Source organism: Hibiscus syriacus, unplaced genomic scaffold, assembly GCF_006381635.1.
Source record: "Hibiscus syriacus cultivar Baekdansim isolate YM2019G1 unplaced genomic scaffold, ASM638163v2 tig00001120_pilon, whole genome shotgun sequence".
NCBI classification, from domain to species: domain Eukaryota; kingdom Viridiplantae; phylum Streptophyta; class Magnoliopsida; order Malvales; family Malvaceae; genus Hibiscus; species Hibiscus syriacus.
Window position 1 is genome coordinate 635,372 of NW_024061845.1, and position 26,060 is coordinate 661,431.

The 26,060-nt window shown below is 34.2% G+C and overlaps 3 protein-coding genes across 4 annotated transcripts in view; 1 reads left to right on the forward strand and 2 right to left on the reverse strand.

Moving 5' to 3' along the window:
* Positions 1–103: 103 nt before the first annotated feature.
* Positions 104–7,835, reverse strand: LOC120121669 (zinc finger CCCH domain-containing protein 37-like). Of its 2 annotated transcripts, none has more exons than XM_039140988.1 (12): positions 7,545–7,835; positions 6,573–6,820; positions 4,944–5,003; positions 4,771–4,848; positions 4,624–4,686; positions 4,349–4,543; positions 2,850–2,887; positions 2,712–2,758; positions 2,453–2,604; positions 1,078–1,131; positions 678–809; positions 104–478 (listed from the first exon to the last, which is right to left on the reverse strand). In XM_039140988.1, exons 1-12 carry the CDS (start codon positions 7,696–7,698, stop codon positions 377–379), a joined length of 1,323 nt encoding a protein of 440 aa, XP_038996919.1. In that variant the 5' UTR covers positions 7,699–7,835; the 3' UTR covers positions 104–376. The 2 variants fall into 2 exon arrangements, with proteins under 2 accessions (XP_038996919.1, XP_038996913.1); XM_039140982.1 differs by having other exon boundaries at positions 104–508; positions 7,545–7,797.
* A 3,323-nt stretch (positions 7,836–11,158) lies between these two features.
* On the forward strand, positions 11,159–12,966 carry LOC120121687 (metacaspase-4-like). The gene is made up of 2 exons (XM_039140998.1): positions 11,159–11,575; positions 12,011–12,966. Exons 1-2 carry the CDS (start codon positions 11,230–11,232, stop codon positions 12,880–12,882), a joined length of 1,218 nt encoding a protein of 405 aa, XP_038996929.1. The 5' UTR covers positions 11,159–11,229; the 3' UTR covers positions 12,883–12,966.
* A 92-nt stretch (positions 12,967–13,058) lies between these two features.
* The window catches only part of LOC120121695 (protein FORGETTER 1-like), a 34,638-nt gene continuing 21,636 nt past the window's right edge, over positions 13,059–26,060 (reverse strand). Inside the window, 12 exon segments of the mRNA XM_039141009.1 lie at positions 13,059–13,083; positions 16,215–16,572; positions 16,746–16,857; positions 17,443–17,571; positions 18,537–18,639; positions 18,729–18,782; positions 18,994–19,112; positions 19,197–19,274; positions 19,348–19,471; positions 19,551–19,662; positions 19,802–19,922; positions 20,004–20,091. Coding sequence (XP_038996940.1) covers positions 16,541–16,572; positions 16,746–16,857; positions 17,443–17,571; positions 18,537–18,639; positions 18,729–18,782; positions 18,994–19,112; positions 19,197–19,274; positions 19,348–19,471; positions 19,551–19,662; positions 19,802–19,922; positions 20,004–20,091 — 1,072 coding nt within the window. The 3' untranslated portion in view covers positions 13,059–13,083; positions 16,215–16,540.

Below are 26,060 nucleotides of genomic sequence, written 5' to 3' on the forward strand. Positions count from 1 at the left end.
CACCCTGTTCAATCGACTCAAAAGCAACCTACTACTATAAACCAAAATGGAATATCCCTAACTTTTCAAATGCAAGAAAACCCCAAAAAATCTGAAACTTTTACTCTGATAAAAATGACCCAACACCATTTTGATGATGGAGCACTCAATTTGTCTTTCAATCCAATACCTGAATTACAAACTGGAACAGAGAATTTTACCAAACTGCAATACAATTGCAAGCAACAATCCAACTACTAACATGGCTATGTCTTCTTGAAACTTAATCAACAGTCATACATTAAATTGACAAAATCCACCCTAGTAACATTCATGTTGCCCATCTAACTGATTATTTAAACATGCTTCTCCTAGCTGTGTTCTCACGTCATGTTTCTCATCCTGATGATGTTGCAGATGTTCCTTGTAATGAAGTCATGACCTCCCCAGGGGGAGGGTGATCAAATTTGCACGTTGCACCATACTTGCATGTCCCGGTCTTCATGTAGTACGGACAATGCACGGATCCCTGTCAATGTATCCCACGATTATTTCAATAGCATCGGCCAAAAACTACAATTTTATTCTTGAAGATGTATCCTAGACAAATATTAATTCTATGTACACATATATAAACAAAGAAAAAGAAAAAGATTATAATTAGTAGTAAAGATATTAGTAAATAAAATAAAATAAACCTCTCTCCTAGGTAATCCTGCAAGCGTGAGCTTAATAGCCTGCTGAGAAGCTTCATTGGTTGCTAACCTATCAACGGGGTGATGAAATCTGCATCTCTCTCCAAATTTACATTCTCCAGTTTTCATATAGTACTGCAATGTTAATAAATAAAATGGGGAGAAGTCATCAATAAGCATATGGATTCCTGCGATGCTTATCATCAAAAAGTGAGCCAAAAGTCTGTCCAAGGTAACTTGGATGCTTTATGTCACGAAAGAATTGTGCGGCTCTAATCCAAGATCAAATCATGTGTAAAATCTTGATAGTCATAAGAATATTGGGTAACAACTAGGAATTCAAAATAACAATTAAAAAACAAATATATGTTGAAACTTGGAACATAAATGGATTGATGCGCACATCACATTCAGTTTGTCCAGGTCTCTGAGGATACACAGTTGGAGTGCCTGCCAACTGCAATATGTAAACAAACAATATGCATCAACACTTAGGGAAACAATAAAAATTCAGAAACATCAAACAAAATACCTTCCCAGAGAAAAAAGCTCTTGCGTTATTGTACAGGATATTTTGGCAAACATGGGAAGAAAAGTTGAAGCTGAAAAGTAAAGATTACTCTAGATTTTGCAAAAAGGTATCTAAAAGCAGTCTGTCCAATGTGATCAAAGTGGCTACAGGAACTCATAACCACAGGCTGAGTGAAGCTTGGGAGATATGAATTTGAACAAAAGAATGTAGCATATGAGTGACTTAATAGCCCTTGGAAAAGAATGTAGCAATGAGATTGCCAAATCAAGCGGAATTGCTGTAAGATTGAAATTATCAACGGCCCCAATATGTCATAGAAAATAGAAACACTTGCAAACAAGTGACAATGTAGTTGGAAAATGACCTGACCCTCAAGAAAATATTACCTAAAATGTTGATTAATAAAATATTTACAAGTTTATTTTTCATCTTTTTGTTATTTGAAATCTTTGAAAAAATAAGATATGTTATTAGAATTAGCAAAGGTCTTTACTCAACAAAATTTAACCTGATCATTCGACCCAATGGTAAATGCAAGTATCCATTGCTCAAATAGCTGGCTTCAAGTCACCCCCTCCTCCAAATAGAAAAAAGACTAAGAAAATTATACTCGCTATTTCAAATTGAATAATTATGTTTAATTTCGTATGAAGGTTAAACAAAAAGTTCTTCAACTTTTTTCTAGCCACCCAAACTGATTTAAATTGCATAGGCTTAGAACATGCAACCATATTTGAATTAGACCAATGCCAATCTAGCTGGCCAAGGCTGAATCTAGTCATAGCAAGCCAAATTGCAATATGTAAGGCTGAATTTGGACTAAGATAGCTAGATGAGGGTTGTAGGTTTGGAGGTATGATAGAGAAGTAAAAAGAAAGGAGAAAAAAAGAAAAAAGAAAATAATAATTCCTTTTATTGTTTTAAATGAAAATTAGATTTTTGAAGATAAAATAAACAAAATTGTCAGAATTAATTTCATATTCAACAAAATTTTATAAGGAAAAAGCTTCTTGGGCAGGTTGGGCCTCTCCCATAAAAATGGGCAAAAAGTGGTTGGACATGCAACTAGAAATTCAATGGGCATTTACAGCCCTATCCATTTAAAAATTGACATACTAGCTCCAGGTCACCCATGTACCACTAATCATGCAGTTTGACATATGATAGGGACAGAAGAAGGAAGAGAGGTGGAGGGCTATCGTGAAACATAAAATTTTCCATGCAGAAACATAAAAACTCTCATTACCGTTGACAATGTTTGCTGTGCAAGAAGAGTTGTCTGACTTAATCTAGGGTCAAGAGTTTGATATATAGAAGCAGCTGGATTAACAACTCCAATGTTCATATTACTTGCAGATGCTACAAGCGAATGGCCTAATGCTGCAGGAGGAATAAATGCTGCACAAAAGCTCAACAGTAAAGTGTGAGGTGCAAATACTGAATGCAACATTTATAAACTTAAATGAATTATATCTTCAAAATTATAAACATCAAATTTGACATACCATTCCTATCAGGATGATTGTAGCGGCATGTAGAACCATACTTGCAACTAAAATTGAAAAGTTAGAAAATTTAGAAGTTTGAATCATACACCATAATTATTTGATTATAAATCAATTTGACAGATTACTAACATATACCTGCCAGTTTTCAGGTAGAATGGGCAATCTACTTCATCCTGTCAAAAACAAATATACATTATCTATGACCTTCATAAACTTGCTCTTAAGCTCATGGAAAATAAAGTACCTAACAACCAAGTAAAGTGAATACACAGACAAAGAAAACAATTATAAAGTTGATTAAATACTTTTGTCTAATATATCTATGAATAAACATTCTTATAAAGCTTGAAAAAAATGTCCAACATATATTTGGCACTCATAATTCGAAATGAAAGTTTAATCTGCCAACAGCCGAAAACATCCAGTTACCTAGCAGTTTACTGAAACATATAAAAGAGCATAACTTTGATCTAGATCTATGGTTGTCCCATTGTCAAAAAGAACAGAACACCTTTAATCAGTTATGTGGATGAAGCTCTAAAGAGGAGACTAGGAACCAACAATTGCCTAGTCCAAATTCAGTAAATGAAGCTTACTATTGACCTTTAGTTGCAGAGAGATTACTAGGACTATTTCCTAACGTTGGACTTACTTTCCATTAGACAGGCATGATCAATCTAGAGAAGTCTTTATTCCCATTACTTGAAAATAATAGCAGTACACTGAATATTAAACTTTCTTCATTTAATCCAGCAGCTGGTCATAAAGCATTGCAGCAGCTCCTCAATTCAGTGTTCTAGAGCTCATTGTAAAGGCCACACAGCTTAGAACGACAGGAAGACCACAATGAATACCACAGACCAAGACTTTGAGGAACCTTTAGATAGAAATGTTCAGACAGTGGATCCCATTTAATATCTAAGGATGCACTTCACCTTGTAAAGCATAGTATAGTTCATCAAATTACTATGGTAAGTTATTTGGATGCTAAAGATAGCTTAGAGGGTCATAATGGGAATGAGATCATCATCAACAATGATGTTGTGCCTACTTACTGTACACGTTAATTGCATTTAGAGTGTTATTAATCAACTATGAGATTGGCAATTGTGATTTGAAGCTGATTGTGGTAGGGTTGATCCTACGTTTAACCACAAATTTCCTGACAAGAGTTCACTGCCCTGCCTCCTCGAAATCAATACCAGATGCCTCTTGATTTTATACTTCTCACAACACTTTTCATTTTAATCTATTCAGATTCTTTCCCAACACATATTTACATTATGGGATTAGATAAAATAAATAAATGCAAATTTATACGGATTTAATTTTACCAAGACAAGAGTGATAGTACTAAAACATTTCACGTCACTGATGGAGTTATACTTGACCGGTTCACTAAATTGAGTGCCAGTCCATTTACCCACATTTCTTCCTCCCATTACTTAAACTTAATGCCTATATATTGCCCCTTATAACTTGAATGTTAAGTCAATTTTTTCATGTCAAAAGTACAGTTGCTTATTAGGATGCCATACTTCCCTACTTATTCTAAGTCACTTACTTATTCTAAGTCACTGACGCACCAACTATTTATTAAAAAGGAAAAACAAATGCATGCACAGATACATTACCGGTCTCATTGGAAGTCCTTTGGAATTGTGATATAGTGCCGGCTTAATGTCTCCTGTTATTCCACCAATATTCGAGACTGTATCATTCTGCTCGTAGTTGGCATTGTTTTGTATGGATAACTGTATTTGGATATCTTTTGGGTGGTTGAATTTGCAAGTAGCCCCAAACTTACAGTTTCCAGTCTTCATGTAGAACTGCAAAAGTTATAAGATCAAAGATCACAAATTTAAAGTCACATTTGGTACTAGTCAACCATAGGAGGTAAATATCTTACAGCACAAGGGGGTTCAGAGGGCCTTTCTGGTAAACCAGATGCCTGTACATTCTTGGAATCACCCTGAGAAAAGAATCATGACGTTACCATAAAGAGTCAAATGAAAATAACTGCAAAGTAAGGGAACCCTGGATGAATGGACCATACAGAAGGATCCAGTTCATCTTTTGGGTGATTGAACTTGCACTTCGAACCAAATTTGCATCTCTGAGTTTTCATAAAATACTGCAAAATCAATCAGGCAATAGAATGGAATATTTTAAGAACTAGTCTTCAACTTATCAAATAAACTAAAAGCATAAAAATAAATCATAGCTTACAGGACAATCTGGCTCTCCCGGTCTCTCAGGGAGGGATTCACCAGCAGGAACCACTGGAGCCTAAAGGAAAGAAGCAAATCAAACTGTATCATAATACAGTAGCCTAACTTTCTGTTTTGGCAATAACAGTGTAAAATTTCTAATATAGAAAACAAATATGAGTAATAAGCACATTCTTGTGTCCTCATGAGAAATAAACAGCTTTTAAAAAATGTAGAACAGATTGCAATGTATCTTTAATTGGAACAACCATGTAATTCTTGTCCAGACAGTGTGCAAGTCAAACAAAAATAACAATTTGATGATCCCAATTATTACATATGCACAGAGGGGGGAAATGAAGTAACAAAAGTAGATATTAATGCGATCCTTTCAGAAATTAAGAACCACAAGCTATGACAAAATAGACCATCAAACTTAGCCAAACAACTGAGAGAAGAAATGTTATTAACCCTAGGGTGTATCATTTTCACCCTCCACTGCATTGAAACCGTCTAGCAGGAGAAACTGACAGCAATACACATTCCTAGAAAGGCACTGACATGCACCAATTGTAGGAGATTGGAGAGCTGCCCCTTTTACCACATTTTTCTCAGGCTGAAGTCAGACAATGTCTCAGCTTCCTTAAAGAAGATGCCAGAAATTCTTGAGGCAAGGCCTTAAGGAGAAACCCGTGTTCTGCATACCATCATTCTAGGTTGCTCTTATTAGCAGTTACCCCCAAACACCAACTCCTATACGCATGCCCTAGAAGAGCCACCAAAAGTAGACATATTGCTTTCTTCTATCCTCATTTTTTGCAAAGGTTGAGAGAGAGAAAATACTCTTGCGTAGTTGTGTCCCTCTTTTGACTCCAGAAAGGGGGGAATTCCATTAGGAATATAAGTTCATTGCGATAGAAGGGTGAAATTTTAGACATACTTTAGAATTTGTAAACTTTAAGTAAATAATGGAACTCCCAAATTCCTTTCTATTAAAACTATTATATTAAAAAAAAATTCTAAACAACTATTATGAAGATATATATACATAAGCATGGAATTTGAATCTTACAAAACAAGACCATCATCTAACAAAAGCATACATCTAGGCCTGAAGAATGTTCAGGAACTTGGGTGTTCCAAAGAAATAACAAGAAATCGGATTAATATGATATTAATTAAATGGTATCTATATATAAATAATATTAATAATTATTATACAATAATAACAGGAACATAAAATTCAAAGAGAGGGTGAATTTTGGGAACCACTATAGAAAATGGACCATTTCTCTATTTCCTAGTTACTAGATATCATTTAGAATAGTAATTGGGTTTCATAAAATATTCAAGCATAATGCTATAGTAGTACAAATTAAAAAATCTTTTGAATACCAATAAAATTATAGAATAACCAGACAAGCCTCGCAAATATGCTTATCCATGCAGAAAAGCAGCAATCATATACTTTATAGGCCACAAATAGTATTTAGATAATAGTACTTCTTAAAATAAAATTTATGCATTTGAAAATAAAATTCCATTTGGATAGTAATGCTTATATTTTACCCAAGGAAAAGTAATTTCTATAGGCATAGTCTAATAAGATTCATTATCATTTGCGCAAAAGATGGCAATAAACGGTCACCTCTTTCCAATATGGGATTCCACCTTCGGGAACCCAAATAGGATGGTCAAACTTGCAGCTATCTCCAAACTTACAGGTTCTTGTGAGCATATAATGAGCACAATCCTTTTCTCCTGGCCTCTGAGGATATATAGGTAAATTGCTCGCACTCTCCAATCTAGGTCGCTTGACTAAAGAGCTAGCGGAGTACCAAGCTTCAAGCTGCCCAAGTGTGTTTTGGGTATCCAAAACATTCTGATGATAGAGAACTATAGTACATAGTAGTTATATGCAACAAAAACAGGAAATATATATGTTAATAATATAAGTTCGACATAAAATGTGCTTTTATATAAAGAAGATATAATGGCTTGGGAATTATACATCAAATAACTGTGTCAAAAAATTACAAATACTTTAAATTTTTAATTTAAAAATATGACTGAATTCTAGATATATAGTTAGACTAGATACAAAGCTAATTACCGTCATAGGGAGATACCCAAAGTTGCTAACAGTTAAATAAGGATCAAGATGACTTACAATACTAGTACAAAAAATATACATACACAAAATGGGGTCAAATTTTGAACAAGCTGATCCCAGGTTGCATTAAACCTCAATGTTAGTACAGAATAAGCTCAATAACAATATCATCACTGCACTGACGATGAAAAACCCCACAAGCATGAAGACATCAGAATTAAGTTGTTTGGTCTGATAATAACGGCATCATAACCATTTACTATAAAGAACAAGAGTTGATCTAAAAGTTCGAAAGGCAGCAAGTAAAGGTTAATGCTAAAGCTCACCCTTAGCATCAATATTTAGATCAAATAGCGAGCATCTAAGACGGCAGTTTCGTAACAAGAAAAAAACGTTCAAAACACAATAAAGAAGAAATAAATAAAAATGGTAATCTGATTTGTATATGGAATCCTTGAAACTAAAAGAAGCAGTTGATATAATATGTTATGAGGGTAGCTCGCTTACCTTGAGAGGGGCGTTTGATGAGTGCGGCGGCGGATGGGTGGAACTGATGAAGCAAATGAGACTGAGACTGAGTGGTGGTATCGGCGTCGATATAGCGTTGGAGAGTGGAGGCGGAAGGTGATGGGGAAGAGTAACCGTAAAATTGGTTGGCCATTTTGGCCACTGCTACTAACCCTAATTCACGAAAATTTTAATTATGCCCTTCTCTCTCTCTCTCGCTGCTAAATTAGATGTCTGAAGAAGTAATATTTTCTTGGTTTTTTAGATTCTTTTCATTTTTATTGATTATCGAAGCCAACCCCGGAACCAGCAGTGGCGCCGCTCGGTAGGTCAGGTACCACTACAATGCTCTCAACAAATTATTTATCAGAAACCAAATAAATTTTACAACTCTTTTCTTGGAATTAGAAAAATAATATTTGTATGTAAATATTGATTTTAAATACTAAATTTTAAATAAATTATAATTGTGGTTCATGACTGGATTGTTTGTCTTCAAATGTTCAATTTATCTATAGAGACGTAATAAATAAAGCATTCAATAAATTTACCCAAAAAATAAAGCATTTGCTAAAATGTTTATAAATTGTTTGTATAAGGTTTGTTTATTAAATTAAATAAACGAGTATGAATATAATTTTTTATGTTTATTTAATAAATGAGAAAACACGAACAAACATGTATTCAGTTCGATCATGTTTGCGTTCTGATTCGTTTGAAAACTCATTTATTGATTTGTGTATTTTATTTTTTTTATTTTTTACATTTTAAATATTGATAAATGTATGAACTAAATTGAATACATAATCGCCCATTGTGAAGGGTTGCAACATGATCAACATCGAAAACATGATTACCACATACAATAAAAAAAATCACAAAACTCCTTAATAGATGAAATGTATGCTCGCACGACCATCTGACCTTTACTAATAGATGTAAATTTATAGTGAACATAATGGACCTACTATTATTGACGAATTTTCAAATCACACATGACGTTTAAACATCTATAAAACTGTGGAAGCAAGTGATGAGCGATAATAGACAAGAGCCATAGGGTTATGGTATTGTCTTGAGCAACATAGAGCTCATACTCTTGGTTTTCGATCTCAACACAAACATCAAATATGACTGTTGAAGATGGAGTAGAGACATTGCTTTCAAGAAACTTTTCAATGCGATAACTACAAGGAGACTACAAGATGGGTTGTTTCCATAATAAAGAATTGATATCATCAAGAATAATACTTATTCATAAACGTCGTCATCATCAGACGAAGATGATTAAGGTTCGATCGTTGGACCTTTTTATGGCCCAATAGTCCTTAACAGAAAGAGAACTGCATAAGTTCAACATGTTATACAAAGATAACATGCTTAACTAATCAAAATTGAATTCAGATACAACCACCACATATCACATGGCTTAGTGAACGTTAGTTACAATAACTATAACAACCAAAACAACATCCTAAACTAATGTTGAGTTAATCGATCGACGGAATCGGCCAAGAGGGGGTGAATTGGCAATTAAAATTTTGGTGGAAGCTTTTGCAGAAAATTGAAAGTAATTGTACGGCGATTTAGAGTGGTTCGACTTTCTCAATCAAAGTCTACGTCCACTACCTTAGCTATTCACACTAAGATTTTCCAACAAATTCACTAATTTGTTTTTCTTTTGAGGCCAAAGAGATAACCTTACAACTCCCTCAAGAATATACCCCAATTCTTGAGAACACTCTTTCTCAAAGAGAAGATTACAAATTTGCAAACTTACAAGGAAATTCTCACAAGGTAGATTGTTTGCACAATTCTAGAACAAAGAAAAGAATACTCAAAAAATGAATACAATTGAGTACGAGTAGTGTTCTTGAAATCAAAATGAATATTGAATGAAAAATAGGCTTGAAATGCTCAAACTTGAGGTTTGATGCTTTCTCTTTGATTCTCTCTTGATTCTTGTTGATTGTTGTTTCTTGTTTTTATCAATAGCTTCTAAGCTTGTTTAAATACACCTTCAAATGATTATGAACGTTGGGGATGCTTAGTGGAGTTAATAGAGCCGTTTAAGTGTGAAAACAATTAATTAAAGCAGTTGGGAGCGTCAGTGCATCGATTCATACCCATGGTGCATCGGTGCATCAGTGTAAAATTCAAATATTGTGACTGTTGGACCCTTAGTGCATCAGTGCACTAAGAGTGCATCAATGCATCAAGTGCATTCGATGTTTCAAAATAGCCAGAGTGCATCGATGCATCAAATGTATTCGATGTTTTCATAAAATCCTCAGTGCATCGATGCATGGTATGTTCATCGATGCATGAAATGCATTCGATGTTCAATTTAATTCATGGTGCATCAATGCATGGATTGGTGCATCGGTGCATCACTTTGATAAATTGATTTTAGGCATGATTTTGGTTCAAAATACTTTATGAAAATTGTTTCAAAAATAGTTTAAGTATAAAACAATTTTACACATTTAGTAAGGTTTGAATTTGAACTTGAAAGACTTGGAGTAATAATTTGATATTCGATTAATTAAATCAAATATACTTAGAAAATCATTTGTAAAATCTTAAAATTCATTTAAACTTAATTTATTATATCGAAACACAAAAATGTTTTCAACAACTAATATTATAGACAACCCAACAATTAACAAATTAATAATTTATAAATGATACAGACGTCAAAATATAATTAAAATATGTCAACCTAATATAATAATAAATAAATATCCTTAAATATGCTAATAAAGAAAACACTAGAAAAAATAAGCTTTCTACATACTACATCGTCAAAAAAATTTTTTATCTATAACAAAAAAAGAGAGAAACTTCATGGAAGTCGAAATATGAAGAAATATATGCCTATATATTTTATTTTATAGATAAAGGTCTAATTTATGAAAGAAGCATCGTAAATATCAATTAACGAGGTTTTGAACCGATACAATGAATAAAAACTACTTATTTATATCATGATATGAAATAAAAATTAAAAATTAACTTATGTAATAAAATTGATCCCCCAAGTTATTGAATCATCTACCATCTACAAAAAGACAAAACTACCCTCAAACAAATTAACTCTTGGTTAAACAACTTTTTTTTTTAAATGCAATAGTTAAAATTTAAGAATAAGCATTATAACCTCTAAGAAAATTAAAAGTTACAAAATAAAAAATCATATGAAATAAATTCAAAGTGCAGTAATATTTTAATTGTATTTTTTATTCTAAATAATATTTTATAATTTACTTTCAATATTTTAATATTACTCAATCATATATAAAAAATAATAATTTCACCTTAAAATCAATACAAATATTATGAATTGTAATAATGCAAACCGAGTTATATAGTTTTAGACCAATCTTCCTGTATATGCCAACCAAGACTGCAAAAATATATTATATTATTTCAATAAATTAAAAAATAAATATATAAAATCATTATTTGCACATGTGAGATTAGCAATAAAATAACCATAAAAAGAGAAGGGATTTAATTAATTAATTAATTAATAATTTATAAATGATACAAACAGCAAAAATAATTAAATTTTGTCAGCCATTAGTCTGTGGTTTACCATCTACAAAAACACAATTGATTTGCCATCATTCTGATCAGAGCTAAAACAACCAGAATTCTGCGAAGAAATTAGAGATTTGATTCAATGGGGAAGAAGGCGGTGTTGATAGGAATCAACTACCCAGGCACAAAGGCGGAGCTGAAAGGGTGCATAAACGATGTGAAGAGAATGTACAAATGCCTTTTAGAACGCTACGGATTCTCCAATGAGGACATAAAGGTGTTGATAGACACCGATGATAGTTATGCTCGGCCCACGGGGAAGAACATCAGAAGGGCTTTGAATAGCCTGGTGAGATCGGCTAATCCTGGGGATTATCTGTTTGTGCATTACAGTGGGCATGGGACAAGGCTTCCTGCTGAGACTGGGGACGATGATGATACTGGCTACGATGAGTGCATTGTGCCCTGCGATATGAATCTCATCACCGGTTCTTCTTCCCTTTCACTTTTTGTTTCTTTTGATCCGTTGCTATATATGCTATAGATTATAGACATGCGTTTCTCATGATCGGATTTAGTTTTGTTCTCGGGAATTCAATTCTACTGTGATAACGTATTCTGAAAGTTTCTATATGGTCCGTACTTTTTGCAGTCACGGCTGAAATCTGATTTTGTTATCTGAAATCTGAATGGATGGCTTCTATACTGATTTGATTGATGCCAGATAATCTTTTTTTATTTACATGGTTTGTTTATAGTTGTAGATGTGATTTGGCATGGTTTAACAGGAAAATTTTAAATTCTTACATAATTTATATATATTTTTATATTTTTTATTGATAATTTTATTAGTTGGTCCTTAGAATTGTATAAGCCCTTGACATAAAATCATGCCCGTAATTTATGTGTTTGATTGTGCACAGATGATGATTTCAGAGACTTGGTGGATAAAGTCCCAGCAGGTTGCCGCTTAACAATCGTTTCGGATTCATGCCACAGTGGGGGGCTAATTGATGAGGCCAAAGAGCAAATTGGTGAGAGCTTCAAGGATTCAGAATCAGGATCTGGGTTCATGAACTTCTTCCACCGAACTGTGGAAGGCGTTGAGTCTCGTGGAATTCATATCCCTTCTAAATTTCGCCACCACCATAACGAGGACAAGGTGGATGACGAAATAGAGGTGGACTACGATGATGGTGCCTATGTGACAAGCAGATCTTTGCCCCTCCCGACTCTAATTGAAATGCTCAAGCAGAAAACTGGCCAAGATGACATTGATGTCGGGAAGCTGAGGCCAACTCTTTTCGATGCATTTGGGGAAGATGCAACCCCTAAAGTGAAAAAGTTCATGAAGATCATTATGACCAAACTACAAGGTAATGATGATGGTGAGAGTGGTGGGTTCATGGGGAAGGTTGGTGGTGCACTACAGTTCCTTAAAACAAAGATGGATCATGACGAAGGATACGGAAAACCGGCACTCGAGACCAAAGTGAGAAGTGCGAAAGATGCGTATGCAGGAGCATCTAAACACTCTCTTCCCGACAGTGGGATTCTTATCAGCGGCTGCCAGACTGACCAAACTTCGGCAGACGCCACCCCGTCGGGAAATCCAAGCCAAGCTTATGGAGCACTTAGCAATGCCATTCAAGTCATAATTGCAGCTTCAGATGGCAGAGTTACTAATAAAGAGCTTGTGCTGAAGGCAAGGCAGATGCTTAAAAAACAGGGTTTCACTCAGCGCCCTGGCCTTTACTGCAGCGACCATTATGTTGAAGCTCCATTTGTCTGCTGATAGTTTTAAAAATAATCTTCTGTTGCTATTGCTACAGATACAAATAATTCCCATGGTTTGCTCAGATAATCGTGGTTGATGAAATTGAATTGACTGTCTTGCACTGTTTGATTTATCAATCTTTTATCAATTTATTTACCGTTTGTGTTTTTCAGTTCAATGAATGAATTTTAAACAAAAAAAATGAATAATGTATTGCAGCTATAATGTAACATCCTTAATACCGGATTAGTGACTAAATTGTAAAATTTTAGAATTTAGTGATAAAAGTAGAATAGTTCAATGATTTATTTGGAAATATTTCCTGAAAGTTATTAGTAATTATCAAATGAATTAAAGGGCAAAATGATCTTTTTATCTAAAAGATAATTATCTTATCTCTTTATTAAGAGATAAGCATGTGGGGAGAGTTATCTGGAAAACTCTTCTCCTTTCTTCTTCCTCCTCCCGTGAAAGCTTAAGGCAAAGTTAATATTTTTTTGTTGTTGATTATTAGCTGAAATTTAAGTTGGGTTTTGATCATTAAGTGATACTTAAGCTTAAGGAAAGCTTAAGTTGTCTTAAAATCAAAAGATGAAGAAGTTATGAAAGATTAAAGAGAATGAGTTTTTAAGTGAATTCTGGAAAATAGTTGATAAGTTGAATTTGAAACTAAATTTGACTTGTCATCAACCTAATTAAGGAATATGGAGTGATAGAATTGGATTTAGAACATCTTGGAAATTTGGTATGATTATTGATTTCTATATGGAGAATGAAAATTTTGAAGTTTAAGATGTAATACATGAGTATAAGTTGGTTTAAGTATATGTATGTGAGTTAAGAATATAAAAGGGGATGAAACATGAAGAATTGAAGCTGGAAATAGTGAATTTTTGTGTTTGAATAGTGATTTATAGGCAAAATTTACATATTTAAACAAGGGTATCGATACCCTAAGAAGGGAATCGATACCTCAGTTAGGGGTGTACCGATACCTCAATTAGGGGTGTACCGGTACCCTATAAAGGGTACCGATACCTACGTTAAACAAGAATGAAAGTAATATTTCCTTTAGTTTAAGAAAGGAAAGATTAGAGTATATCAATTGGAATATTGATATGGATCTATGTATTGTTATGTAGATATAGAATGTAAGCTTATCCCGGAACAATCAAAGAATTAGGATCGAATCAAAGCAAGACCAAGGTGAGTGCAAATTTAATTTGTACTTATATTATCGAATAAACATTGGCTTGCGATGAGCTAGTGACGGAGTTACTATAATAAGAAGTGACTCCGAAAATGTTATTTGATTTACAATGCATGCATAAGTTATATGTGTTTACATGATTCGATAAATGATACATGATTTATATGTATGAATGAGTATATGTGTTAACATATTATTATATATGTGATTTGTATAAGTATATGTTAGTGTGATAAGTCATGTGAAACAATACAAATGATCTATATGATGGTATAAGAATATGAAATAAGTTATGTGATAAAGGCATAAGGAATGAAATGAACATGTGAATATAAGATGACCAGGTATAATTTATACTATATGGTATAAGTGAGTACACGAGAAAGGTTATGAAATTCTAGGAGAACAATATTTAAGTTAGGAGACATAGACATAAGTGATTATATGAATATGTAAGATAAGTTATATGGTAAAATTTATGTGCTTAAATGAAACAACGATATGAGATAGATGGTAAATATCTATGAAGACTTATGAAAAAAATATATGAGCTATGTGTAACTGAACTAAGTAAATGAATTATATATATATAAAAGAAATAATATAAGTGATATGTGTTTATAAGTATGACATAGGTTACATGATTTAGGTGAGTATAAAAGAAGAAAGCATAAGCTATATAAAATGATATGAGTTAGTATATACCTATATGATATATGTTATTAAATATGATATATTTGATTATGAGAAGAAGATTATAAATCATGTGAATGTAAGTTTATAAAATAATATATATGTCTATGATAAGTCATAAGAATAAAATATGAATCAAATGATATGAGTTATATGAGAAATATATGTGAACGAGATATGATATATATGTTCATGTGAAACCATGCAAAGTGATATAAGCTATGTGACATATGAATAAGAAATCATATGAAAAGTGACATGAATTACATGAAAGTAAACTACATGATTATATGCACATGTGATATGTGACAAAGAGAAGAAATATGTGATCATAAGAGCAATGATATGAGTACATGAATATATGAAGCATAAGAAAAAATGCCCATGTTATATGATACGAGAGCTATAGATATAATTGTCATGCCAAGAGTCGAGGGTCTACGCGGTCCTTCGGGACATATACAGTATACAGTGGTCATTCGGGACAAATACATAGGTCCTCGGGACAAATTTCACATGCCCCTAATAGAACCCCATACGAGCTGTGGTGACAACATATGTGCACAACCTCTATGTACTCACATATATTTAGTTCTCATAAGTGTACCATGGGCTCATAAAAAGATAATAACAAATACAATATATGTGATGGATATACTTTTGGTGATATTAAATGTGTTATATGAATTATATGATGTTATGTATGCATTGATTATACAATGGGAGATATGCTTTTATATGATATGATAATATTAATTGTTTATGTAATGATATGAGTAGAGTAATATCATATGTTTTCATGTCTCACTAAGTCAACAACTTAGCGTGTGATTGTTTCACACGTAGGTTCCGAGAAGAGGAAGACTGATAAAAGTTAAGCAAGACATGTCAGTTTCTCCTTTCCAAAAATCAGATCAGAAAAGAAATGAATAGTTTGTTTTTGTAATACTAATTGTGGTTGGCATGTAAATAAAAGTTTGAATCCGATATGTTATAATCGGTTTTGTAAAATCATATGATCGAGTTTTGTAATGTTTTAAAACGTATATATGTAAATGGTAATCTTTATGGTGATGAAAGTTTAATTTTTATGAGTTTTATATAAGTGGACCGAAATTACTGTAACAAGGGTATCGATAAACTGTAGCAGGATATCGATAACCCTGCATCATTTTAAAAAATTTAGCATTCGGTACTGTTCACGGTACTGTTCACTACTGTTCATGGTATTGTACATTAATGTTTACAATACTGTTCATACCGTATAATAGTATTCATAAAAACGTTTCTTTCCTTAAATTTGTTATGACTAACATAATTCAACAGTATATTATCGTATTTTTTAATATAAGTCCAAACGTTTTGTTTTTTGTAAGAATATTGTATGAATAAGTAAATATAATATCTCAGACTCGTATCTGGGTCGGATACGGGTTGGGGGTGTTACATATAACTTGAATAAGCATTTGGTTACAGGTTAGTATTCAAGTTATTTCAGGTTTTGCTACAATGAATACACAACCTAGGGATCTATTTAGTCTGTTTGCCCTTTCAGAAAATATTGATATACAAAATTATAGCAAAAAAAAAAATCAGTATGAATAAGGCTGCACGATCCCAAATTATGGTGCATGGCAAATTTTTCTTCTTCCACTATGAAGCTTAGCAAAGGATAACACTGATTTCTCAGTCTCTTTGACTATGCTCCTTTCGTTCTTCAAAAAGTTGTCACAAAACTCAAAAACCTTGGAGAAGAACGACCGCTACTAGCTCTTAATCTTCAATATCTTGAACCCATGTCAAATCTGCATCCAAAGAGTTCAGAAATCGTGGTTTTGTATATTCACGTTATTTAAAAGATGGGGTGGATCTAGATTTGAAGATTTGTCAATTCAATTTGCTTGATCAAAAGAACTGAGAGTTTTCAACAGTGAAGTAAACGAATAATATCCACAAAGGTGAGAGATTGAGAAAGAACCTTGCAGTACAGTTTCGACCGCCGCATTTGGAACAAGAAGGCCAACAATTCGCTGGTTATCAGCAGTGGTTTCTAGCCGTACAACACGAAGTCGCCTATGGCTGAGACGGGCCTGAAAATATAACGGTAAGTTTGGTTCACGGAAAGTAATTAATATAATGATAAATAAACGATCATCATAAAGCTTTCAAGTCATACATAGGAAAAAAAGGGTCACAAAACAAGCTGGGAATGACAGATATTCACGCACCAGCTTGAGAGGAAGTATCAGAAGGAACCGTGTAGTAGTAATAGTAATCTCATTTGATTAGGAGTCTTTTATGATAAGAAAGATGAGTCTTTGTAATCTATATAGAAGTTTATCTTTAAAGTCCTATCAGAAGTCAGCTACTCCTAATAAAATTTTAAATAAAAAATCAATAGAAAAAAGAATTCTAATCGACTTCTTTCTACAATTGCCTTTGCAAGCAATGATAGAATGTTATAGTTATCCCAGCAATGCAATGCCATGAAACATAAATTGTGAAGTACATCAGAATAAGATACCTTTTACATCATGTCATTAAAAAAAGACAAAATTCAGATTTTAGAAGCGGATTAGGTTTGGAAAAGAAATTTCCTCATGAACACTTTGGTACTACAGATTATCCAACTGCCAAGGAATTATTACTAAACAGCAGACCGCTCATAAAGTCACCTGCTTAGAAAGGGCCTTCTCAATCGTGCCCCAAACTGGAAGAATGAGACCGCCCAGAACATTTACTTCCTGTATTCTTCTACCGACTGTACAGAAATTACCAAGCTTACAATTGGGGCCATGCATGCACTGCACATAGAGAAACAATAATCCATGGGAAAATCATGATGTCAGCAAAACAGAGTTTAACAATATAACTAAAAGAACAGGTTGGTCGATAAAGATGGATATAAAATTAGATTTTATCCATGAAGGAAAGAAGGAAATTAATATTAGGTATTGTAAGCAAAACACTCTATCCTTCAAAAGAGACCATCTCGGAAGCATCGACATACATGCAATACAGGTGATATGATGACATAATTCTATTTTGGACTTTAGTATGCAAATCAGATGATAAAAGAATCTTTTTTATATTGATTTATTTTACAAAATATTCAATATAATGTAAACATTGATAATTTTCATTACCATACTATCAATTTTTTCACATTTCTTATCATTAAATTTTTTACCACCAAAAGGAGTTTCAATTAATGAGTCCTATGTTGTAAAAAAATAAGAGGTCAAACGCCCTATCCAAAGCGGAGCCCAAATTATCTCAATCTGTATTCAGAAGCTTGCAATGCACGATTATAACGTGCCAGTGCTTATAAAACTTTACACAAGCCAGAGGATAATTTTAAAAGTTAACACATTCAAGGAAAAAAACTACAAAGAGGAACTTCTAAGTAGATCTTAATAAGGAAAGTTGAAACTGATTTAATGTGTCATTGGGTTTTAAAATATTGATTTTAATGATGGGTTGTCAGGGTTTTTGTGCTCATTGTGGGTTCCTTTTTCTTTTTAGCCGAAACTGTACATTCCATATTTAGAAGACCAAAAGAAAAAACCTCCAGCCATATCCCTTCCGTGCTGGGGACCTGTTGACCTTATCCAAACTTATTTTTCTATTTTTGCAGCATCCATGCATATCATTATCATACATGTTCTGTGACACCAATACAAAGTGGAAAATGCCAAACCAATGCTTCATAGCACACCATTGAATTGCATTTGTTTCTTTTTCTAATTACGACATTTTTTAAGTGTACCTGTTTAGATGAAACTTCATATTCATCTTCCCATCCACAACGAGCTTTCTCTAGCAATGAAATTCTTCTGTATTTGTTTTTCAGTTCTGCCAAAGACATTTCCCTGAAGTTGAAGTCAAAGTGGTTAAGTGCACAAATTCTAGTACAAAGTTTGATTTGAGACTCAGGTTCAATTTAGCTTTAAAGGAATACCTTACTGACTCTCCAACAGCTGGACGGACTATCTTAAACATTCCAGAAGCAGAACTGAAACAGAATTTAGTGAGAAAAATATAGTAGTAACTGAAGTGGGAAAGTTCAACCAATGTTTACAACATACTACAATTAAAAGAACCATCTACTGAATAATGATAATACTATTTTTGAATACCTGTGCATTATCCCTATGACTTTTGTTATTAATACTCATAACTCTAAATGTTACATGAGTAAGTCTTGCAAGAAGGAAGACAAGTACCTTTCAAATGCTAGAACAAAATGCCGTCTCCCTAACCATTCCCTTTTTGATTCATAGAATCCATCACTGGCTGAACCAAGTCCATCCTTCTTCTTCTCATCAAGCATGGTACTTGCAGACTATCACAATTAAATCGCAGTGCTATGAACATCGGAATTGTCGAAACAAACCAGTCATGAACCAAGTGCAAGAAAGAAAAGTACCTCCCACATGATTCCACGATCCAAAGTGAAAGTAAAAAGCACTGTTGATGCCCCAGACATTTGATCAACATGGACAGTCTGTTGGAAGACGATAGTTAGCTTAATCTAATTACATGAAGTAAATCACTAAATCTGGCAAAAAAAAATTAACCTTTGGGTTTCCTTGTAATTCAATGATGTTAGCTTTCATGTCAACAATCCCAGAATCAAGATTTCCTTCGATTCTTGCATTCTGAATCAGGAGATCCAAGATACTTATGAACAACTCGAAAAGCCTGCATTTCAATTGCATGTATTCAGCATACTAAATGTAACCTAACAACAACAAGAATGTGTATTTAGCCAACAAGATACCTATTCTGAATATCAGGTGGCAGTCCTAACAGGCGATTTAGGAAACGACCAACATCATGCATGTCGGAATCAACTATTCGGCCAGAGAATTTTCCAATATCCTTCCCATTACCTATAACAAATAAATGTTAAAAAGTATAAATAACACAGATGAAGTCAATCATTGACTGTATTTTTTGTAGAGGTCAACAGAAAGTGAGATAAATGATTAACAAATGTTTTACTCATTTCAGCTGTGAAAAGATTATTACCAAGAACTGTATCCCTAACAATTCCAACAGAAACAAGAGCGGCTTTTGCCTTCGTGATAAAATCCTGAATTGTTTCTGGTTTTTCTGATGAACATCCAGGAGGCACAACAGGCAGATTATCCTGGAAACCACAACAATAGTTATTCCCCCCTGATTATTTTTCTTTGTACATGAAATACTACAGAAAAAAAATTACAAGAACCTGCTCCATAATCCCTCTATACATAACCATCAATGCCTTTTTACCATAAGCACTATCATAGTTGTAAGCACTCAAAGAAAGCCCAGCCCTGCAAATCATCAGTCATATCATAAGAAAAAAAATCAAGGAGACCATAATATTATAAAAGTTGCATTTCATATCCTAAAGACCAAAGGCTGAAGCCAGCAGACATATTTAGGTTATAGAATGATTTAAGGAGCTTCATACCATAGAGCAGGAAGAACTTAAAAAAAGAAGTGCATGTTGATAAAGCACTGAAAATGAGAATTTCCAAGTGTCAATTATAAAATGTTTACAATCTTTAGCTGAAAGATTCATAATAAATTCAATCAATCTTATCAAGGAAAATTGCTATTTAATTACACTATTATATTCTTTCTTTAACTTTTTTTCTTTTTTCAGTTTAACTTTTATTTATGTTAAAATATTTGATTAAAAAATCAACAAAACACCAATTAAAATACTCAAGTAAAATAGTTAATTTTCAGTAGAATACCAAACATTTTTTTCCAAAAATAAAAATCAAATACTTAAGATGTTGAACTCTTGTCCTTTGTGTAAAAGAGAGATTGAATCTATTCCTCATCTATTTTTCTCTTGCACGGCGGCATGGTCCCTATGGAATAAGTTTTTGAATTTTGGAATATTAGTTCGGTCCTTCATGGAAATGCACAAGGCTTTTTGCTTGCTTGGAATGACATGATGTTTTCTTCTTCTATTTGGTCCTTAATTCCGGGGGTGGTGCTTTGGACCATTTGGAAATTTAGGAATGCCGTGGTGTTTGAAGGAAGGTCCTTGGATCACATTGAGTTATTTTTCATGGCTAGGCTAAGGCTTGTGTTATGTTTTTAGGATAAAATGGTAGAAGAATTTAGAGATTTCAGAGAATAGAAGAAAAGCAATAGATACAAAAAACGTGTATTCTTCTTTCATAAGATCCCTTACAGATTTCTGGTACAATTATATATCTAACAAATACCAGCTGTCTAACAAAATAACTGCTTAGGTGCTGACTCACCAACCCAACCTCTGTCCAGATATTATCTTAACAGACTCAAGCCCAAACGAAAAGCCCACATGTGAATTAAAAGGGTTAAGTCTGGATAAGCCCAACTATTTTACTCCATCCGCCTGCCTTCCTTTCATTCCCAATTCCTCATATGATTTCTCAATCCCTAAATTCGCACGATCCTCCCCCATTTCTGCTGATTCATCCCCAATCCCTCTCTTCGATATTTTCCCCAAATCAATACCTTCAAAACCCTAACCCACCTTCCATCGTAACAATACCCCCTCCATCAGACGATCCTTGTCCCCAAGGATCAAAATCGGGAAACTGATTCTTCAGTACTGCTACATCCTCCCAAGTGGCATCGGAGGAAACCATGTTCGTCCATTGGATAAGAAACTGTTGGACTGTCTGATTGTTTCGTTTCACTACTCGTCGATTCAAAACCATGGCTGGGTAAACTTTTAGTTGGCCATCCGATGTAACCTCTGGAGGATTTATCAAGGTAAACCCCTGTGTCCCTACTTTTTTCTTAAGTAAACTGACATGAAACACTGGATGCAACTTTGACTCTGGTGGTAGTTCAAGTTTATATGCAACTTGACCTATTCTTTTCTGTATCTTGTAAGGACCAAAAAACCGAGCAGTCAGTTTGAGATTCTTCCTCAATGCCAGAGATGTTTGTCTATAAGGTTGAAGTTTCAGGTAAACCTCATCTCCTACCTGAAATTCCCTGTCAGTGCGATTTTTGTCCACCATTTGCTTCATTCGATTGCTTGCTTTGAGTAATTGGTCTCGTAGAAATAGATTCAATTGATCCCTATGTTGCATCATATTCTGTACTGCATCTACCCGTGACTCACCTGACCAGTTCAGACTAGGAGGTTTATATCCATATAATGCCTCAAATGGAGTCATCTGTAAAGCTGTGTGGTAATTAGTGTTATACCACAACTCAGCCTGTGGTAGCAACTTTGACCAAGAATTTGGCTTTAGAAAACACATACTCCTTAGATATTGCTCCAAACACTGGTTGAGTCTTTCAGTCTGACCATCTGTTTCTGGATGATAGGCATACTAAAATAAGTAGTTGTCCCCAGTTGCTTCAGTAACTCTTGCCAAAATAAACTGGTGAAAGACTTATCTCTGTCAGAAATAGCAACCTTAGGAGGACAATGCAATTTATAAACCTGATCAAGATACTCTCTAGCAACCTCCACCACTGTGTAGGGATGAGATAAAGGCAAAAAATGAGCATATTTAGTAAATTTGTCAATTACCACCAGGATACACTTGTACTTTGTTGAAGGTGATAACCCTTAATAAAGTCCATTGTTATCACCTCCCAAGCATTATTTGGAACTGGAATAGGCTGTAATAGCCCAGGTTTAGGAATATGCTCAATTTTAGTCCTTTGACAAATATCACACTGCTTAATATGTTCTTGAGTCATAATCTTCATTCTTGGCCAGAAAAAATAAGATTTAATTCTCTAATATGTAGCTTGAATACCTGAATGTCCTTTGTGGGGAATCATATAAAGCCAAAATTATCTTCTGTCTAAGGTCTCCTGTGCTGCCAACATAAATCCTGTGTTTAAAATATAAAACTCCTTTAGTTAACTTCCAATCTCCTATACTGTCTGGTTGAAGAACCAGAATGGGAATTTTTTCTTGAGCTATGACATCAGCTTCATAACTTTCTTCAATTTCATTTACCCAAGTAGGAGTGATAATTGTGACCCCCAGCTGTAAAAATTCTCCAGAATCAATCTGCTACCTAGAAAGTGCATCTGCCACCTTATTAGATTTACCCTTCCTTTACTGAATGGTATAATCAAGCCCAAGTACCTTTGTAAGACCCTTCTTCTGTATAGCTGTAGTTAATTTCTGCTCTAGAAGATGTTTTAAGGGTTCATGATCTGTTTTGATTACAAAAGACCCACTCTCCAAATAATGTCTCCAGTGTGATACTGCCATTAGGATAGCCAAATATTCCTTTTCATAAATAGAAAGATCTGCATGTTTAGGGCCCAAAGCCTTACTCAAGTAAGCTATAGGTCTGCCTGCCTGAGATAGGACAGCCCCAATTCCCTTTGAACTAGCATCAGTCTCCAAAAAAAATTTTTGTTCAAAATTGGGCAAAGCCAAAACTGGAGCTTCACACATAACAGCCTTTAATTTCTCAAAAGCTATTTTGGCTTCAGTAGACCAATGAAATCCTTCTTTTTTCAGCATGTTTGTTAAGGGTTTACTCAATTCTCCATACCCTTCTATAAATTTTCTATAGTACCCTGTGAGACCCAAAAATCCTCTCAAAGCTTTTAGGTTCTTAGGAAGAGGCCATTGTTGCATAGCTTTAATTTTAGTAGGATCAGTTGCCACTCCTTTAACTGAAATGAGATGCCCCAAATACTCCACTTGTTGCTACCCAAAAAAACATTTACTCTTTTTGGCATATAACTGATTCTTCAACAAAATCTCTAACACAATTCTCAAATGTTGTTTGTGTTCTGCCATACTAGCACTGTAAACCAGAATATCATCAAAAAATACAAGAACAAACCTCCTTAAATAAGATCCAAATAGATCATTCATCAAAGTTTGAAAAGTAGCTGGAGCATTAGTAAGTCCAAAAGGCATAACCTTAAATTCATAATGCCCTTGGTGAGTCCTAAAAGCAGTTTTAGGAATATCCTCATCTTTAATCCTGATTTGCCAATAACCAGATCTCAAATCAATCTTTGAAAAGAAAGTAGCTCCATGTAGCTCATCTAATAGCTCCTCTACTATAGGAATAGGAAATTTATTTTTAACTGTAGCAGAATTAAGTTGTCTATAGTCTACACAGAATCTCCAAGTTCCATCCTTCTTTTTAATAAGCAGGCAAGGAGAAGCAAAAGGACTTTTACTTACTTGTATGATAGAAGAGGATAACATCTCAGCAATCTGCTTTTCCACTTCAGTTTTATGATGATAAGGAAATCTATAGGGTCTTAAATTGACTGGTTGTGTTCCTTGTTTCAAAACAATTGCATGATCATGTTTTCTCCTAGGAGGCATCCCTTTTGGTTCCTCAAATACCTTCTTAAACTCTGCCAATAATTCTTGCAAAGGTAGAGGAATTAGACTATCTTGTATTTCAGCACTTAACAAATACATTTCTCTAGTCAATTCAACATCTTTTTCCACCAATTTCTGAAATTTTTCACATGTTATGGGTCTGATTAGTGGTAATTTTTGAGTACCTCTAATCACAACAGACTTCCCATCCTTCTCAAAACTAATAGTTTTTGCCTTAAAATCCATCAGTATAGGGCTAAACTCCTCCATCCAGTCCACCCCCAATACCATATCACTGCCTCCCAATGACAATACTCTGAAATCATGCTGAAATTCATATCCTTGCATCTTCCAACTCACCTTATTGCTTCTGGCAGTACTAAACAATTTTTCACCATTAGCTACTGTAATAACTAGTGGCTGAGTATTAACTACCTCTATTCCTTCTTTAGCCCATTTAGGAGTCACAAAACTGTGAGTGCTGCCACTGTCAATCAACACACTAATAGGTTTGCCTCTGATGGAACCTTGAATTCTCAAAGTAGTATGCCCCACATTTCCTGTAATAGCATTAATAGAAATTTCCAAGGCTTCCTTTGTGCTTCTTCCACTTCCCCAGATTCTCCTTCAATCAATTCCTGTTCAGCAAATTCTTCTGCTTCTTCAATACAGTTCAATTGTCTATCCTTGCACTGGTGCCCAGGAATAAACTTTTCCCCACATTTGAAACACAAATTATGTGCCCTCCTATATTCCACCAAACTCTGCTTTGTATTGATATTAGGAGGAATTGTCCTGGGTAGGAAACCTCTATTTCCACTGCCTTGTTGACTACTTGAAGGGGTGTAAAAAAAATTTTGTTAGAAATTTTATACTTCTTCCCTTCAATCTCATTGGCTAGCTCATACAATTTTGCTTGTCTGTAGGCTTCAGATAGTTTCTTGGGCTCTAACACCTTCACTTTATGTTTTAATTCTTCTTTGAGACCACTGATGAAACTGGAAACAAAGTAATCTTCTCCCAAATGCATATTCTGTTGCAGTAAGTAGGGTCTTAGCTCCTCAAACTTTTCTTGATATTCCTCTACACTTCCCTTCTGCATCAACTTATTAAATTCTTCAATGATATCTGAATAGTTTCTGTCACAAAATCTATGACACAAATCAGCTTCAAATTCATGCCAAGTTACTCTATGCTTTTGCATAATATAGCCATCAAACCAGACCTCAGCCTTTCCCATTAAATACATTGCAGCCACATCTAATTTTTGTTCTTCAGGAACTCCCAAAAGATTAAAATATTTTTGGCATTTTCTAACCCATCCTCTAGGATTACTGCCATCAAACATCTGCATCTCTAATTTAGGTCGAGGTAAAATAGGCCCTGAACTTCCAAATAAACCCTTACTGTCCACTTTAACCTCACTAGAACTGCCCATAACATTTTCTTCTTGCAATTTCTGATTAAAAGTTAAAGGACCAGTAAACCCTACAGGTTTAGAGGCTAATATCCCCGTTTCATTAGGTTGAAAAGTATACTTCTCACGCTCACTAAGAACCGTAATCAAACATGGTTGTTTACCTCCATTTTTGTTCTGTTTTTCAGCTACTGTTGGTTGACTCTTCACTGACTGAGGTGAATCTTTCTCCTCAACTGCTTGATTGACCAACTGTAGGATCCTCTGTAAATACCCCATGTTTTCAGTCATTCCATCCTCCAATGCTTGAATCCTCCCTTCCAGCTCTTCTTTCTGCCCCACCCACCAAGAAGGTAACGTCTCCTCCTTAACCTCCACTGCTGATTGTTCTGGTACTTCTGTGATTCCAGTTTTTTTTCATTTTTCTCGTCTTTCCCAGCGTGAAAATTGATTTTGGATCACTAAAACTCAGCTCTGATTACCAATTTGTTATGTTTTTAGGATAAAATGGTAGAAGAATTTAGAGATTTCAGAGAATAGAAGAAAAG